Source organism: Artemia sp. Qi Xiang Cuo, chromosome 15 (genome assembly GCF_049724085.1).
Source record: "Artemia sp. Qi Xiang Cuo chromosome 15, ASM4972408v1, whole genome shotgun sequence".
NCBI classification, from domain to species: Eukaryota; Metazoa; Arthropoda; class Branchiopoda; order Anostraca; family Artemiidae; genus Artemia; species Artemia sp. Qi Xiang Cuo.
The window spans coordinates 29,142,701-29,162,137 of record NC_142808.1 but is presented as its reverse complement, the minus strand read 5'-3'; the positions used below and the strand labels follow the sequence as shown (position 1 = coordinate 29,162,137).

Sequence of the window (19,437 nt, the reverse complement as noted above, 5' to 3'; positions counted from 1 at the left end):
TTACCAGTGGCTGTTCTGTGTAGGAGGGGGAGGTGTAACATCCCCAGAGGTAGAGCTAATGGACTTTCAATTATTTTCAACACAAGGGCTATTTAAATATTTTGACTGGATGCCTTTGGAGATAAAGGGGCTGGAGGGAGGTATGTTTCGGATCAAATGAGCTCCTTCCACAGTTTTTATAACGAATCCTTCCATGCGAAGTGTCTTGGTGAAAAAATAGTACAAGAAATAATCAAATAAATAATACAGAGAGCCCACTTCGCACTTTACTTATGTAGCTCTCTTGCACTGCCTAAGATGATATTAATGGACTTACACTGATAAGTTTTCATGAATACTTTAACACTCAAAGTGTTTTGTGTATTTTCATTTTATTTCTAACTTATGTTTTAGAGTCTCTGTTACTTTTTACTCTCTGTTCTTCTTAGAAATAGTTTTGTCTTTGGTGAATATTATTTTAATTAATTAAAAACAAATAAGATTAATTCTAGTGGTCAATGTGTTATAAACGAAGTCATGAACGACCGCTCATTATGAATGAAGTCATTGTGGATTTTTACTATGGCTTAAATATGCCTGTCTACCTGTTTGTAAGTATACAAGACATCGGGACTGGGAAGATATCTTTGTTCAGGATCTCAGTTCCTTTAAGTAACTGAATAGGCTTTCATTTACTATAATTGTTCTTATATAAACAACAAAAAACAATGCAGAGCTTCAAAAAATTAATACCGTGAAAAATGTTTAATTGAAGAAATTTAAAGCAAAATCTTAAGCAGTGATCATGTTAATCCAGTCAACAAAATATGAAACTTGAGTGTATACACCTGGGTATCCAGCATAAGCACAGCCGTAGCCCCAAGAAACAACACCAATATGAACACCATCAGCACCGAAAAGTGGTCCACCAGAGTCACCTACAAATACAAAATATATTATTACTTTTCCTTATCAGCTCTTGGGGACATAGTGGCTACAAATAAAAAGGAACGGGCCTTTTCTTTTTTTTATTTCATGAACCACTTTTTGAGCAAAGCTTTTGACCCTCGTAATACTTTTTACAAATTATTTCCACTTGGATATACTCCAGTCTAGTAAGTTTTACATGTATGTGCTATTAATTTAAAAGCGAGGAGAAATAAGTCAGTCTTTGAAAAAATCCCCATGTTCACACAAAAGTTACATTACAAAAGTAGCTCTTTATAGTGTCTGCCCCCTACCGATTTTATATTCTACATAAATACTTGAGCTTAGCTCTTACTGAATCTGATGGAATATCCTACAAACCCTACAAGTCTATAGCTCTACAGCATGGTGTTTGCTTAAGATCTTTAAGTGTTGAAAGTGTTCTTAAGTTTATTAAGCTTGTCTTAAATTTAAAAAATCATTTTTTTTTCTTGGAGGGCTGGAAACTTAAAAAAAAGGAGGTGAACTTATACCAACATTCTTTTCTGAGAGGTTTCATTATTTCTCAATAAACCAGATGAAATTTAAGTAAATGTAACTCCAATCTCTGTGAAAATTTGATGCATATACAATAAGGCTTATGTAAAAAAAAAAAAAAATTATTTTAGTATTAAAACTGTCTTGATATAAAAACGTTGGACATTCTAGGACGAAAAAAAAACAAAAAACTATGAACAAGTTAAGTTAGATGTAATCAGCATCAAAGGGAATTATCTATCAAAGGTGTTGAATACAAAACTGTCTTTGTAATTGACTTATGTTCTAGATGCAAAATTGTGGCTTTTAATTAGCTATATATAAAGGCTAAAGAGAGAGAGAGAGAGAGAGAGAGAGAGAGAGAGAGAGAGAGAGAGAGAGAGAGAGAGAGAGAGAGAGAGAGAGAGGGAGAGAGAGAGAGAGAGAGAGAGAGAGAGAGAGAGAGAGAGAGAGAGAGAGGACAGGCAAGAGCAAACCCAAAAGCTCTACAGTACCCAGTAAGCAATTTACTTATCAACGAATGGGGGCTCTAACAGCTTTAACTATATCAAAAATCTTAATAAAATGAGCTCTAGGTACTAATAAAGTAGGGTTACAAGTCATACCATTGACTGTGAATTATTTTTCCAGAACAATTTTAAAATTTAATTGTCTCCTTTAGCTGTAGTCTAATGCAAAAATAAGCTTTATGAACGTATTGACATAAAATTCGCTATGAGTAATTTTGCACTATTTCCGAAACTAAAGAAACTAGTGCTTGCAAAACGGCCAGAAGAGCTTATGAAATCTCACTCACCTTGACAAGAGTCAACACCTCCTTCTGGAACACCAGCACAGATCATGTGATCAGCAACATCAGATTCACCATAGGCAGCTCTGCAATATTCATCAGTTACAATGGGTACATTAACTGCGTGAAGAACCTGTGGAAGGCTTCCTGATCCGGAACTGAGAGTTCCCCATCCAGTAACAGTGGATGGAGTTTGGTCTTCGTACTCCTGCATTTGGGCAGGGAGTGGAAGTCCCTGGACCATATCGTTCATGGCAATAGGGGTTGCAAATTCCAAAAGACAAATGTCGTTGTAGATGGTCCATGCATTGTAGTCTGGATGCATAATAATTTTATTTACCTCAACTTGCTGTTCATCTCCGTCGTCAACAGAACGATCGTGTTCACCAGCAATAACAACAAAATCTCCAGGGCTTGATCTATAGATAGAATAAAATGATGTCCTTTTATTATAATTCAAAAATTGTTCAGTTACTAGAAGCAAATTATAGCGGGAAATAAATGCATAGATTGTGTTTTTCTATACTCCCAAGAATAACGATCATATAAGAAGGTAAAGCTGGTCTTCAAGAGTCTTCATGAGCAAAAAGAAGACATTGTGCATATAGAAATACCAAAACCACGTAAGTACCCAATTGAGAAGCCGGTAGCAAGTTTGGACAGTCAAGCAAGACAAGTCACTTAACTCAGGGGAGAGGGTCTTCTTTCAAGTTCAAGTTTGGATTTTAATTTTCAATAGTCACAAATAAATAGTAGAGCCCCACCTTGGCGTTGGAGAAAAAAAAAAGCAAACTATGAGGGTTTGTGCTCACGCCAAAGTCCAAATCTGATTGTGATTAAATGATATTTTCGTAAAATGTGTCAGTCAAACCTAACACCAACTAATTGCCCCAGATACTTTATAATGTCTTTAACTTGTAACTTATTTATTTTAAGTGTTGCTATTTTTTCCTAGCTTTTATTTTTAGCCACTTTTATAATGAGCTAAAGGCAATTTTCGCTTACATTTTGTTAAAGTTATCTTAAAACAGTTTACAGGTTCCACCACGTTTAGAGCTCTATTAGAAAAATTAAAATTGCGCATATGCAAAAGTAAACTTGTTACCTGAATTCGAATATTTAATCTTATAATTTACAATAATTTTTTCTCATAGCTATTTTTCTTAAGAAGCTTTTTCCACAGAAGATGAGAAACACTTGACAAAAGCAAATACTTTGCTTACTACTTGGGCTTACACGGTGCACTGCAAATGTCTCATAATATCCATAACTACAAGTTTTCGACATTTGTAATTTTGTTAGAAATGTTTTAACATTTGGCTTCAAAAACTAAACCAAGTTCTCTTTGTTGTTAGAAAATTCTTCAATAGTTTTTAATAAATTTTTTTCTACAGAAACATTAGGTTTACTAAAACATAATACAGTCTGTGTTTAAACGAAGCATCAGCTTTGCTTGGCTTGATTTGTTTCCAAAGTGTTTTGAAGACCCATATAAACCCTCTCATTCCTTCTTCTCGTAGGTGTCCACAACTAAGTTGAACATCCCTGTTTGTCTTTACACTGTATCGAACTAAGTTAAATTCTTACAAGAAAACTAAAATAAACGTCAAGTGGCCAGCTAGACCGAAACATAACTTAGCAAATGCTTGTAGGCAAGCGTCATAAAAAAGTACAAGGGAAAAATCATAAGATAAATTAAAAACTTTGGTGGGGGGTGGGGAGGGGCCTCCCCGATTCTCGTCCGCCTCAAAAAATTGCAACAAAATTTTTTTTGATGTGTTTTTTAAAGTATTTTTTGTAACACCCCCCCGCCCAAAAAAATTCTTTTGTGAAGCCCACCCCCGAAAAAAAACATGGATACGGCCCTGCCCAGTGGAAAACCTTTTTTAAATATGTTTATATTTCTCTTAAATTGACTTGCTACGTAACTTAATTAAATTCTATTAAGGCTACTCACCCATCACAGCAATGAGCGGCGGTGATACCCCATTTCTCATTGAGGACAGAGCCACCACAAAAATGGGAGAGGCCACCAAAATAATTGTCAGCCATTGAAAGCTGGAAAGGAACTTCACCCTTCACGGTCTCTGCACCCCCAACAATGTATGGAATCATTCTTACATTACCCTTGAGCATAAGGTTCAACGGGAGACGGGGTAGAACCATCTGCGGAGCTGAAAAAATAAATGCTTGTGAGTCCAATGTCTGAAAAACCCAATCCTACACGAATTAAATAAAAAAAACAAGTTTTTTAAACTGAAAGTAAGGAGCGACATTAAAACTTAAAACGAACAGAAATTATTCCATATATGAAAGGTGTTGTCCCCTCCTCAACGCCTCGCTCTTTATGCTAAAGTTTTTTACTGTTTTAAAAAGTAGAGTTGTGAGACAGAGTCAAACTTGAGCGTAAAGAGCGAGGCGTTGAGGATGGGACAGCCCCTTTCATATACGGAATAATTTTTGTCCGTTTTAAGTTTTAACGTCACTTCTTACTTTCAGTTTAAAAAACTTGTTTTTTTTTATTTAATTTCTGATCGTTTTTTAGTTAATGCAGCTTTTATTTTGCCTCATCGTCATTGAATAAGTAAACAAAATTTGCATAAAAATTTTACTCTTTTTTTGCTAAATGGCTGTCTCTAAATTTGGTTCTGACGTAATTTACAAATTCACTTGCGTAACGAACTTCTATATTCGTATATTTTTCTTCTTTCAAAAAATACGTTGCAGATATAGTTGCAGATTTTTGCAGATATGAGCTTGAAACCTATGTAATAAGGTTTTGTGATACGCTGAATCTGACGGTGGGATTTTCATTAAAATTCTTTCACTTGTAGGGGATGTTTCCTGCGTCTTTAAAAAATCAGGTAAATTTTCTGAGGCTCGTAGCCTTTGATAAGTAATACTAAACTTAATAAAATTTATATATTTAGAATCAACATTAGAATAGTATTATTTTGATACATTTATTGACATCATAATTCCGTTTTTAAAAGTTTCGATTACTACTGAACCGTATCGCGTGTTTTTTTTTTTTTTTTTATTACGTATATATTATTAAGTATATGAGGGGGCTCTCTCCTTAGTCAATACCACGCTCTTTACGTTAAAAGTTAAAACAAATTTTAATTCACAAACCCCTGAATCACAAAGGCCGTTTAATTAGAATAGATAGCTCTTTTGAAAGCACTAAAAAAACTGTAGCGTAAAGAGGGAGGTATTGACTTGGGGGAGACCCCCCTCATATACGTAATAATTTTTGTCCGTTTTGAGTTCTAATGTTGCTTCTTACTTTCAGTTAAAAAAACTTGTTTTTTTTAAATTTAATTTCTTATCGTTTTTTAAATAATGCTTGGAAATCCGGCAGACACTTCATAGAAATATCCCTTATCCCAAAGAAAAGTCCTCCACGGGAAGATTTTCCCAAGTACCCCGCTCCGCCACCCCACCCCCCACCAGAAAAAGATCCTTCCTGAAAATGTCTCTATACTTCCCAAAAACCAATACCAATATGTAAGTAATGGGCAAAGTTCATAACTTGCAGCCCTTCCCCTGAGAACTCTGGGGGATTAAGTCATCCTAAAAGACATATTTATTGGATTTTTGACTATGCTGAACAAAATAGCTATCTCAAAATTTTAATTGGGTGACTTTGAGAAAAAAATGAGCGTGGGAGGGGGCCTAGTTGCCCTCCATTTTTTGGAGGGCTGGCATCGTGATCTTTCTTCGAGCAAAAAATGCAAATTTCCACCTTTTTGCAGAGAGGAGCGTGAAACTTAAATCTGATGGTGTGAATTTCGTTAAAGTTAATTACAAAAATTTGCAATTAAAACAAAATTTTATTGTTTAAAAAAATAGAGTTTTGAGAAAGTCAAACTTTAGCGTAAAGAGCGAGGCGTTGAGGAGGGGACAGCCCCTTTCATATACGAAATTATTTCTGTTCGTTTTAAGTTTTAACGTCGTTCCTTACTTTCAGTTAAAATATTTTTTTTTTTTTATTTCATTTGTGAACGTTTTTTAATTAATGCAGGTCTTGATTTTGGCTCACCGTGCGTGAATAATTAAAACGAAATTTGCATATTAATTTTACTTTTATTTGGTTAAATGGCTTTCTCAAAACTTGTTGAATTTTATTTACGAACGTTTTTATTAGTAATAAATATACGTAACTTACGAATTAACTTACGTAACGAATTTTGTATATTCATATATTTTTAATACGTATATTAGGGGGTTTGCCTCTAGTCAATACCTTGCTCTTTATGCTAAAGTTCAAGTTTTGTTCCAATTCTTTAAAAATGACCCCTTAATCACAAAGGCCGTTAATTAGAATAAATAGCTCTTATGAAATTACTAAAAGATCTTTTGCTTAAAGAGCGAAGCATTGACTAGAAGGAGAACCCAATCATATAGCTAATATTTTTTGTTCGTTTTAAGTTTTGATGTTGCTCCTTACTTTCAGTTGAAAAACTTGTTTTTTAATATTTAATTTCTGATTTTTAAAAAAAATAATGATGGGAAATCCGACGCCCCCTTCATAGCAATGTCCCTTCCCCCCGGAAAACTCCTTCATGAACAGATCCTCCCATATAACCCCCGACCCACCCCCACCTTCCACTACTAGAAAAAATTCCCCCTGAAAACTTCTGTATACTTCCCAATAACCAATACTATATGTTAACATCGGGTAAAGTTCATACCTTTCAGCCCTCCCCCTGGGGGATTCGAGGGATTAAGTCATCCTAAAAGACATAGTTATAATATTTTCGACCGTGCTGAACAAAATTGCTATCTTAAAATTTTAATCGGGTGACTTTGGGAAAAAAATTAGAGTGGGAGGGGGCCTAGTTGCCCTCTATTTTTTTTGTCACTTAAAAAGGGCACTAGAACTTTTGATTTCCGTTCCAATGCGCCCTCCCACTATATTTTAGGACCACTGGGTCGATACTATAACCCCTGGAAAAAAAAAAAAAAAAAAAAAAAAAAAAACACGCATCCGTGATCTTTCTTCTGGCAAATAATGGGAAATTCCACATTTTTGTAGATAGGAGCTGGAAACCTCTACAGCAGGGTTCTCTGATACGCTGAATCTGATGGTGTGATTTTCATTAAGGTTCTATAAGTTTTACGGGGTCTTTCCCCCTTTTTTCGAAAATCAGCCAAATTTTCTCAGGCAAGTAACTTTTGATAAGTAGGATTAAATTTGATGAAACTTATATATTTGAAATTAGAATTAAAATCTGATTCTTTTGACGCTAAAGTTCGAATTTTGTTCAAATCACAAACCCCGTGAATCACAAAGGCCGGTTAATTAGAATAGATAGCTCTTTTGAAAGTACTAAAAAGAACTTTAGCGAAAATGGCGAGGTATTGACTAGGGGACGAACCCCCTCATATACGTAATAAGATATACGACTCTGTTACCATTGAGTTTCGGTTACCATTGAGCCGGGTCGCTCCTTACTTACAGTTCGTTACCACGAACTGTTTGATAACGTCTATTATCTAAGTTAGTTCGAGAAACATATTTTTAATATCTGATTGAAGTAATAGATACAACTTAATAAGGAGGGAACTATGGCCCTAAGTAATCAAAAAGTTCAAAACGTGTTCTCTAAGAAAATCTCAAGTGAGGATCCTACAATAAGGTTAATAGTTTATGTGAAAGATAATACTTATATCTACGTGCTTTTCATAAATTCTCCGTGATGGTGATATATTAAAGTGCCATTTAGCATTAACATGACACTTGTTGTTGCCGTTTCCAGAGTGGGGAAGAGCAGCAATCATAAAAATTAAACCATTGTAATTACAGCTGTTGAAAACCCTTAATAAAAGGAAAATAGTCTCCCATTATAGTCTCCCTAACTGATTACGAGCTCTGGTTAAGAAAATAATTTATTTGGTATTTCGAAAAGAACCCAAAGCCTCTCAAATATGAGGCGACCTTAAATGAAAATAAAAAGTACACAACTGAAGTCGCTATCCTTTTAATCCCGTTGACTAAAGATTTAATGCCCCCCTTTTTTCCTAACTCTATTTGACCCTATATCGACGGCCGAAAAGGACGATCTTGGGAAATCCGTCATCCTTCATCTGCAATGTTTGTCCTTGTTCTATCAACCTCTCTCTCATTGGATCCCTAGAAAATGTGATAGAAATAAATTTTTTTCTTCGAACAGCTTGTTGCTTGATGTACTGTCATTCTAACGGAAACCCAAAACTATCCATGGACATTTCCTCTGGAAACCATCTAACAAATCCTCCTCTGTCTCCCGAATCGCCCTTTTTTCAGAGCTATATTTGACCATGGTCATCACTGTAGCCTCCCATATTCTAGTCTTGGTTTGCATATTTATCCTCCTAGTCTAAGCGACTCATTTTTCTAACTCTTAATTTTCAAAACATATTCTTGCACCTTGACCTCTCAAACCCTCCTAAATATTCCGTCATTTTCCGAGCTTTTCAAGGGGAGGGGTAAACTAGAACAGCTGCCTCGGGTGACATGGCCGATGGCCACGGCTGGGGGGTTAAAACACAACCCTGCATAACTCCTGTTTTAATACAAAACCAGATACTAACCTCATTTCCTACCTTAGTCGTATCAATATTGTTCTCGTACATAAGGCTGATCACTTTACTGTATTTATTTGGTATAAACCTAATAACCATGTCTTTGGAGATGACTTAATCCCCCACAGCCCCTTGGGGAAGGGTTGCAAGTTAAGAACTTTGTCCATTGTTTACATACAGTATCGGGAAGTATACAGACGTTTTCAAAAGGGATTTATTCTAGTGGGTGAAGGGGTGGTCGCCGGGAGGGGATTATGCGGGAGGATCTTTCTATTGAGGATTTTTTCAAGAGGGAAGAAACATTTCTCTGAAGGGGGCACCGGATTTCCAAGCATTATTTAAACAATGATCGGAAATTAATGAAAAAAACAATTTTTTTAAACTGAAAGTAAGGAGCAGCATTAAAACTTAAAACGAACAGAAATTATTATGTATATGAGGGGGTTTGCCCCCTAGTCAACACCCCGCTCTTTACGCTAAAGTTTTTTTCATTACTTTCAAAAGAGCTATATATTCTAATTAAACGGCCTTTGTGATTCAAGGGTCATTCTAAAAGAATTGGAACAAAATTCGAACTCAGCATTTATGAACTTTAGCATAAAGAGCGAGGTATAGACTAGGGGGTAAACCCCTCATACACGTAATTAAAATATACGAATATAGAAATTCGTTGCGTAAGTTAATTCGTAATTTACGTCAGAACAAAGTTTCAAGAAAGCCATTTGGCCAAAAAAAGTAAAATTAATATGCAAATTTCGTTTTAATTATTCATGTACGGTGAGCCAAAACAAAAGCTGCATTAATTCAAAAACGTTCAGAAATTAAACAAAAATAAAACAAGTTTTTTTTAACTGAAAATAAGGAGCGACATTAAAACTTAAAACGAACATAAATTATTCCGTATATGAAAGGGAATGTCCCCTCCTCAACGCCTTGCTCTTTGCGCTAAAGTTTTACTCTGTCTTGCAACTTTATTTTTTAAAACAATAAAAAACTTAAGCGTAAAGAGCGAGGCGTTTAAGAGGGGGTAATCCCTTTCATATACGAAATAATTTCTATTCGTTTTAAGTTTTAATGTCGCTCCTTACTTTCAGTTAAAAAAATCTTGTTTTTTTATTTAATAAAGTACAAAAATGAATCAACTTGTAGGCTTCTACTGTATATTAACTAAAAAAACAAGTTTTTTTTAACTGAAAGTAAAGAGCGACATTAAAACTTAAAACGAACAGAAATTATTCCTTATGTGAAAGGGGCTGTTCTCTCCTCAATATCTTGCTCTTTACGCTAAAGTTTTTTATTGTTTTAAAAAATAAAGTTGTGTGACAAATTCAAGATTTAGCGTGAAGAGCGAGGGATTTAGGAGGGGACAGCCCCGTTCATACACGGAATAATTTCTGTTCGTTTTAATGTCGCTCCTTACTTTCAGTTAAAAAAACTTGTTTTCTTATGTAATTTCTGAATGTTTTTGAATTAATGCACCTTTGATTTTGGCTCACCGTACATGAATAATTAAAACAAAATTTGCATATTAAATTGACTTTTTTGGCTAAATGGCTTTCTCGAAATTTTATTCTGAAGTAACTTACGAATTAACTTACGTAACGAACTTCTATATTCGTATGTGTTTTTACGTATATAAGGGAGTTTGCCCCCTAGTCGATACCTTGCTCTATACGGTAAAGTTCGAATTTTGTTCAAATCACAAACCCCGTGAATCACAAAGGCCGGTTAATTAGAATATATAGCTCTTTTGAAAGTACTAAAAATAGCTTTAGCGAAAAGGGCGAGGTATTGACTAGGGGGCGAACCCCCTCATATACATAATAAGATATACGACTCTGTTACCATTGAGTTTCGGCTACCATTGAGCCGGGTCGCTCCTTACTTATAGTTCGTTACCACGAACTGTTTGATAACGTCTATTGTTTAAGTTAGTTCGAGAAACATATTTTTAATATCTGATTGAAGTAATAGATACAACTTAATAAGGAGGGAACTATGGCCCTAAGTAACCAAAAAGTTCAAAACGTGTTCTCTAAGAAAATATCAAGTGAGGATCTTACAATAAGGTTAATAGTTTATGTGAAAGATAATACTTATATCTAAGTGCTTTTCATAAATTCTTCGTGATGGCGATATATTAAAGTGCCATTTAGCATTAACATGACACTTGTTGTTGCCGTTTCCAGAGTGGGGAAGAGCAGCAATCATAAAAGTTAAACCATTGTAATTACAGCTGTTGAAAACCCTTAATAAAAGGATATTAGTCTCCCATTATAGTCTCCCTAACTGATTACGAGCTCTGGTTAAGAAAATAATTTATTTGGTATTTCGAAAAGAACCCAAAACCTCTCAAATATGAGGCGACCTTAAATGAAAATAAAAAGTACACAACTGAAGTCGCTAGCCTTTTAATCCCGTTGACTGGAGATTTAATGCTCCCCTTTTTTCCTAACTCTATTTGACCCTATATCGACGGCCGAAAAGGACGATCTTGGGAAATCCGTCATCCTTCATCTGCAATGTTTGTCCTTGTTCTATCAACCTCTCTCTCATTGGATGCCTAGAAAATGTGATAGAAATACATTTTTTTCTTCGAACAGCTTGTTGCTTGATGTACTGTCATTCTAACGGGAACCCAAAACTATCCATGGACATTTCCTCTGGAAACCATCTAACAAATCCTCCTCTGTCTCCCGAATCGCCCATGTTTCAGAGCTATATTTGACCATGGTCATCACTGTAGCCTCCCATATTCTAGTCTTGGTTTGCAGATTTATCCTCCTAGTCTAAGCGACTCATTTTTCTAACTCTTAATTTTCAAAACATATTCTTGCACCTTGACCTCTCAAACCCCCCTAAATATTCCGTCATTTTCCGAGCTTTTCAAGGGGAGAGGGCGACTAGAACAGCTGCCTCGGGCGACATTGCCGAGGGCCGTGGCTGGGGGGTTAAAACACAACCCTGCATAACTCCTGTTTTAATACAAAACCAGATACTAACCTCATTTCCTACCTTAGTCGTATCAATATTGTTCTCGTACATAAGGCTGATCACTTTACTGTATTTATTTGGTAAATACAGAAATTACAGAAAGAATTTCACAATTTCAAACAAAGGAAACATCACGCACTTTGAAAAACACGCACGACTTTTAACAGAAACATCACGAATTTTCACGGTAGATGAATCGGTCATTACACTGTCTGCTTGTATGGCGGGTGTACTGTCCGCTACTTATCATTATAGATATATGGAAGACACCCCACTTGTAATCATTATAGCTATTTGGGGAGACACCCCGCTTGAAACTGTTGTAGCTATACTACTTTTAGCCTCCCATATTCTAGTCTTGGTTTGCAGATTTATCCTCCCAGTCTAAGCGACTCATTTTTCTAACTCTTAATTTTCGAAACATATTCTTGCACCTTGACCTCTCAAACCCCCCTAAATATTCCGTTATTTTCCGAGCTTTTCAAGGGGAGGGGGCGACTAGAACAGCTGCCTCGGGCGACATGGCCGAGGGCCACGGCTGGGGGGTTAAAACACAACCCTGCATAACTCCTGTTTTAATACAAAACCAGATACTAACCCCATTTCCTACCTTAGTCGTATCAATATTGTTCTTGTACATAAGGCTGATCACTTTACTGTATTTATTTGGTATAAACCTAATAACTATGTCTTTGGAGATGACTTAATACCCCACAGCCCCTTGGGGAAGGGTTGCAAGTTAAGAACTTTGTCCATTGTTTACATACAGTATCGGGAAGTATACAGACGTTTTCAGGAGGGATTTCTTCTAGTGGGTGAAGGGGTGGTCGGCGGGAGGGGATTATGTGGGAGGATCTTTCCATTGAGGATGTTTTCATGAGGGAAGAAACATTTCTCTGAAGGGGGCACCGGATTTCCAAGCATTATTTAAACAATGATCGGAAATTAATGAAAGAAACAAGTTTTTTAAACTGAAAGTAAGGAGCAGCATTAAACTTAAAACGAACAGAAATTATTATGTATATGAGGGGGTTTGCCCCCTCGTCAATACCTCGCTCTTGACGCTAAACTTTTTTTTAGTACTTTCAAAAGAGCTATATATTCTAATTAAACGGCCTTTGTGATTCAAGGGTCATTCTCAAAGAATTGGAACAAAATTCGAACTCAGCATTTATGAACTTTAGCATAAAGAGCGAGGTATAGACTAGGGGGTAAACCCCTCATACACGTAATTAAAATATACGAATATAGAAGTTCGTTGCGTAAGTTAATTCGTAATTTACGTCAGAACAAAATTTCAAGAAAGCCATTTGGCCAAAAAAAATAAAATTAATATGCAAATTTCGTTTTAATTATTTATGTACGGTGAGCCAAAACAAAATCTTTATTAATTCAAAAACGTTCAGAATTTAAATAAAAAAAAAAAAGTTTTTTTTAACTGAAAATAAGGAGCGACATTAAAACTTAAAACGAACAGATATTATTCCGTATATGAAAGGGAATGTCCCCTCCTCAACGCCTTGCTCTTTGCGCCAAAGTTTTACTCTGTCTCACAACTTTATTTTTTAAAACAAAAAAAGACTTAAGCGTAAAGAGCTAGGCGTTGAAGAGGGGGTAATCCCTTTCATATACGAAATAATTTCTATTCGTTTTAAGTTTTAATGTCGCTCCTTACTTTCAGTTAGAAAACATCTTGTTTTTGTATTTAATAAAGTACAAAAATTAATCAACTTGTAGGCTTCTACTGTATATTAACTAAAAAAACAAGTTTTTTTTAACTGAAAGTAAGGAGCGACATTAAAACTTAAAACGAAAAAAAATTACTCCGTAAATGAAAGAGGCTGTCCCCTCCTCAATACCTCGCTCTTTACGCTAAAGTTTTTATGGTTTAAAAAAATTAAGTTTTGTGACAGATTCGAACTTTAGCGTAACGAGCGAAGTATTGAGGAGGGGACAGCCCCTTTCATATATGGAATAATTTCTGTTCGTTTTAAGTTTTAATGTCGCTCCTTACTTTCAGTTAAAAAAAATTGTTTTTTTTATGTAATTTCTGAACGTTTTTGAATTAATGCACCTTTGATTTTTGCTCACCGTACATAAATAATTAAAACGAAATTTGCATATTAATTTGACGTTTTTGGCTAAATGGCTTTCTCGAAATTTTTTTCTGAAGTAACTTACGAATTAACTTACGTAACGAACTTCTATACTCGTATGTTTTACTACGTATATAAGGGAGTTTGCCCCCTAGTCGATACCTTGCTCTTTATGCTAAAGTTCGAATTTTGTTCGAATCACAAACCCATGGAAGGATCCTCCCCCGTAACCCCCTCCTCCGACAAACCCCCATCAGAAAAAAATCCCCTATGAAACGTCCTTATACTTCCCATTAACCAATACTATATGTAAACAGTGGGCAAAGTTCATAACTTCCAGCCCTCCTCCAGAGAACTGTGGGAGATTAAGTCATCCTCAAAGACATATTTATTAGATTTCCGACTATGTTGAACAAAATGGCGTGGGAGGGGGTCAAGCTGCCCTCCAATTTTTTTGGTCACTTAGAAAGGGCACTAGAACTTTTAATTTCTGTTCAAATGATCCCTCTTGCGATATTTTAGGAATATTGGATCGTTACGATCACCCCTGGGGAAAAAAAAACAAACAAAAAACAAACAAACACGCATCCGTGATCTTTCTTCTAGCAGAAAATGCAAAATTCCACATTTTTGTAGATAGGAGCTTGAAACCTCTAAAGTAGGGTTCTCTAATACGCTGAATATGATGGTGTGATTTTCATCCAGGTTTTATAGCTTTTAGGGGGTCTTTCCACCTTTTTTGGAAATTAGCCAAATTTTCTCAGGCGCGTAACTTTTGATGGGTAGGACTAAACTTGATGAAAGTTATATATTTGAATTCAGCATTGAATTTTGATTCTTTTGATGTATCTATTGGTATGAGTTTCGGTTACCATTAAGCCAGGTCGCTCCTTACTTACAGTTCGTTACCACGAACTGTATGAAAAGGAATGTATTCTTATACCTTCTGCGTGGGTTTTTTTTATGTCAGTAAAGCACTAGTTTTGGCAATTTCATAATTGGTTATGTTTCGCATATGTTTTACGGATGAATGCTGCATAAGCTGTGAAGTAACGATTTTCGGTTGTTTCTTCACATGGTCGTTTATAGAAATATTTGGGTATTTGATAATAGTTGCTCGATTTTTAATGGCTCTTTCATTTGGGTTGATAATTTGAATTAATTTTCCCTTTAAGGCCCAAGTAGTTCCTACAAAAAAAAGAGTCAAATATGGGACTCCTCCTAGAGCAGTGAGGTCTAGTCATCAAACACATGCGCAATTCGAAGTTCATGGACATTCAAATGAGACCCCAATTACAACTTGTGCTTGATGCCTGTTCTTGGTGGTGCTCTTCATTGGGCTTTATTGGGCTATTTATGGCGGTGTTCTTGTTCAAGATCCCCCAAGTTGATTCATTTTTGTACTTTACAAACAATCCCATAATGTTTTGTGTTTATAATAATGCACTTATTTTGGACAATCCTATATTTGGTCAAATGACGCATTCGTCATTAAAATGCTGATTAATAGTATTTTATGGAAACAAAATTATGCGAACCTATAAGTTGAATTAATCTTCAAAAGAACTGATTTTCAAATTCTATGATCTCTGTATAATACCACGAAATTTGTGTTGGCTTAGAAATATGATTAAGTTGCCCTAAAGTTCGCGTATCACTCAAAATAGTGGCTGCTCTGATAAATTTCATCAACTTATTTCTGGAGCATCATTTCCTCATGCTGTCAAGTCAACTAACACTAATTTAGCTAAGTTTATTGAGAGCACACAGGCATGAGATGAAACTCAATTTTAAAGTAAGATGTAAATGAAAATAGATAAAAGCACTGGGACTTATCAGAGGAAGGAGAGTAATTCTAAAGCAGTCCTTTAACAGAATTAAATAAAGAAAAGAGTTTATTCCGCTGAAATTAAGGAGCATCATTAAAACTCAAAACGAAGAGAAATTATTCCGTATATGAAGGTGTTGCCCCCTTCCTCAATATCTTGCTCTTCACGCTAAAGTTTTTAGCACTTTTAAAAAAGACTTCCTATTCTATAAACTTATATATTGTGTCTCGGGAGTTGTGCTTAAGAAATTGGAACAAACAGTCAAATCTTAGCTTAAAGAGCAGGATATTGGGGAGGGGCAACCACTTCATATATAGCATAATTTCAGTTTGTTCTTAGCTTTAATGTTTCTCCTTACTTTTAGTTAAAGAACTTGTTTTTTTATATTTAATTTCTGATCATTTATCAAATAATGCAGGTAAATCTGGCTTTCCCTCCATGAAAAATTCCCTCTCATCATGTGAAACTCCTCACTGAAAAGTTCCTCCCACAGGAAATACACCCACCTTAATTTCTTCTGGACAATTTCGACCTTGCTGAAAATTCCCTTCACCCCCCCCCCCCCTCCCAGGTAAAATTTTTTGCAACCGATTCACGCTGAAAAATTAACTTTAGCGCACTTTCATTTGAAATAAAAGACTTTAAGCTCTAACGATAAATAAAAGTTCAAATATGGATAAAATCCTTTTAACAGACAGTGATAACTTTCACAAACAGTTAGTAAAACTTTACACAAGTAGTAAAACTACTACTGATGACGGTCACTGCATATGTGACCGAAATATCTAGTATTTTTTGTGAATTTTTATCAATGTTTGTGAAAGTTATAACTGTCTATTAAAAGGATTTTATCCGTATTTGAACTTTTATTTATCGTCATGGAAAGGCAGTGTAGTCTCCGAAATTATTTACGTCATATTTAAGCTCTAATCGTTTTTCCTTCACTCCGGAAATCCCCCCTTCTATGGAAATTTTTTTTCTGGGAATCAAAACACGCTGAAAATGTTCTCTGGAGCATCTTCACATGCAAAATTGAGTTGGCAAAGAGAAAGTAAGATAAAGATAAAGAATTACATGTAGGAATTCCGTCCAATCCTCCCAGTGTAAAAATCCACCTCCAGAAAAATTGTTCCACTTAGAAAATAGAGAAGCAGCTTACCTGCCGTAGCCACGGCAACGCAAAAAGCAAGAACGATAGCCTTCATTTTGTTGACTGAATTTTACACCGATTTTTACAGTTTATATAGTCAAAATAAATTTTGATAAGCCTTGTGTTTTTTCTTTTTCATCTGTTGACACAAGGATTTTCTATGCTCTCTGTTTGACACGTGAAGACAGTACATGTTTTAAAAGGAGACTTTATTATCTTTACCCATGTTTATATAAGAAGAAACGAATAACAACCAGCGGAGAAACAAAAAAATATGAATTCAATGAAAGATAAGTTGGAGCATGGTTTCTCAAGCTGAGGGTCACAGTTGGTCTTTGTAACTGAAATCTCGGCTTACGAATGAACTTTTCATTTATTACTTTATAAAGTTCAGTTCAGTGTACATGCCAATGCATACAAATTTAGAATGAAAATTTAAAAAATGATTAAGCATGCATCAACCAATAAGTAATGACATAGTTACTATATCAAACAGTTAGTGGTAACGAACTGTAAGTAAGGAGCGACACGGCTCAATGGTAACCGAAACTGTAGAAAACGGGTTTTCGATACCAATAGATACATCAAAAGAATAAGATTTCAGTGCTGATTTTAAATATATAACTTTCATCCAGTTTAGTCCTACCCATCAAAAGCTATGCGCCTGAGAATATTTGGCTGATTTTCGAAAAAAGGGGGAAAGACCCCCTAAAAGCTTTAGAACCTTGATGAAAATCACACCATCATATTCAGTGTATCAGAGAACCCTACTGTAGAGATTTCAAGCTCCTATCTACAAAAATGGGGAATTTTGCATTTTTTTGCCAGAAAAAAGATCACGGATGCGTGTTTATTTGTTGTTTTTTTTTTTGTTGTTTTTTCCCCAGGGGGGATCGTATCGACCCAGTGGTCCTAGAATATCATGGGAGGACTCATTGGATCGGAAATTAAAAGTTCTAGTGCCCTTTTTAAGTGACAAAAAAATGGAGGGCAACTAGGCCCCCTCCAACGCTCATTTTTTTCCCAAAGTCACCTGATCAAAATTTTGAGATAGCCATTTTATTCAGCATGGTTGAAAATATGATAAATATGTCCTTTAGGATGACTTAATCCCCCGAAGTCCCCAGAGGGAGGGCTGAAAGTTATGAACTTTGCCTATTGTTAACACATAGTATTGGTTTTTAGGAAGTATACAAGTAGAGTGCTAGGTACTATTTTGCTTAATGCCCTAGGAATTACCATGCTATTTGCTTAATGCCCTAGGACCATGCTATATGCTTAATGCCATAGGAATTACCATGCTATTCTAAGGGACGTATAGGAATTCCCATGCTATTTGCTTACGGCCATAGGAAAAACATTTCCAGGGCATGTACCTATGGATTTGCTTACCCTATGTTCCTTGGCGTCTTTCCAGAGCCTGTACTTATGGATACCTTTCCAAGCAACGTGATTAAACACGCTTTTACAATCGGAATTGTTTGATTGACATTTGCAAAAAGGGATAAGGAATTCGCAAATTGGACTCTATCAACGATATTAATTAATGTTTGAATAATAGGAGTGTGATTGATTCTAATTAGTGATTGGATAATTTTTTAACAAGAAATCTCTGAATAAAATTTTTTTGGAGGGATGGGAGCGAGGTGTCTTAGAGTACTTATTATGGTGTTATTTGGGGAGATTACGTTCCTTGGCACCTTTTCAGAGCATGTTCTTGTGGATACCTTTCCAAGCAACGTGATTAAACACGCTTTTACAATCGGAATTGTGTGATTCCAATTTGCAAAAAATGGATTAAGAATTCGTAAATGGACTCTATGAACAATATTAATTAATTTTTGAATAATAAGAGTGTTATTGATTGTAATTAGTGATTGGATAATTTTTTTACAAGAAATCTCTGAATAAAATATTTTTGGAGGGATGGGAGCGAGGTGTCTTAGAGTACTTATAATGGTGTTTTTGGGGAGATTACGTTCCTTGGCACCTTTTCAGAGCATGTACTTATAGATTCTAGCCGACTATGTTCCTTCCTGTGCTATTTGGGGAGATTAAGTTCCTTGGCACCTTTTCAGGGCATATACTTATGGATTTGGGTAGATTATGGCGTCTTTCCAGAGCATGTACATATGGATTTGGATGGATTATGTTCCTTCGTATACTATTCTAAGGGTTTATGTTCCTTCCTATGCTATTCTATGGCCTTATGTTTATTTTTGTGTTATTCTATGGTACCTCTACACGTGATTAAACACGTTTTGCTTGCCTTTCATTGGTACCTTTCCAAGCGAGCAGGGATTCCCCTCCGGTTCCTACACACTGCAAAAAGCAAGATATTTATTATAAATTTGTAACAACTTTCACATCCAGCACGGCGTTTGTTATTTTTTTTTTTTTTCGGCAATTGACATTTTTTCTTATTGGAACATTATCTATCTTTGGAAATGGTTAGCGATAACAAACATGTTTTCAACAATCTGAGTTTTTTTAAAGCACATTCAGCATGGCATGCACTATTTTTTTTTTTTTTTTTTTGGCAATTGGCATTTTTGTATGATAACA

The 19,437-nt window shown here is 35.5% G+C and overlaps 1 protein-coding gene across 1 annotated transcript; it reads right to left on the bottom strand.

The window, feature by feature from the left end:
- Window positions 1-729: 729 nt before the first annotated feature.
- On the bottom strand, window positions 730-17,032 carry LOC148943526 (trypsin-1-like). The gene is made up of 4 exons (XM_089101775.1): window positions 16,882-17,032; window positions 4,191-4,407; window positions 2,240-2,652; window positions 730-917 (listed from the first exon to the last, which is right to left on the bottom strand). Exons 1-4 carry the CDS (start codon window positions 16,925-16,927, stop codon window positions 772-774), a joined length of 822 nt encoding a protein of 273 aa, XP_088957901.1. The 5' UTR covers window positions 16,928-17,032; the 3' UTR covers window positions 730-771.
- Window positions 17,033-19,437: the final 2,405 nt, after the last annotated feature.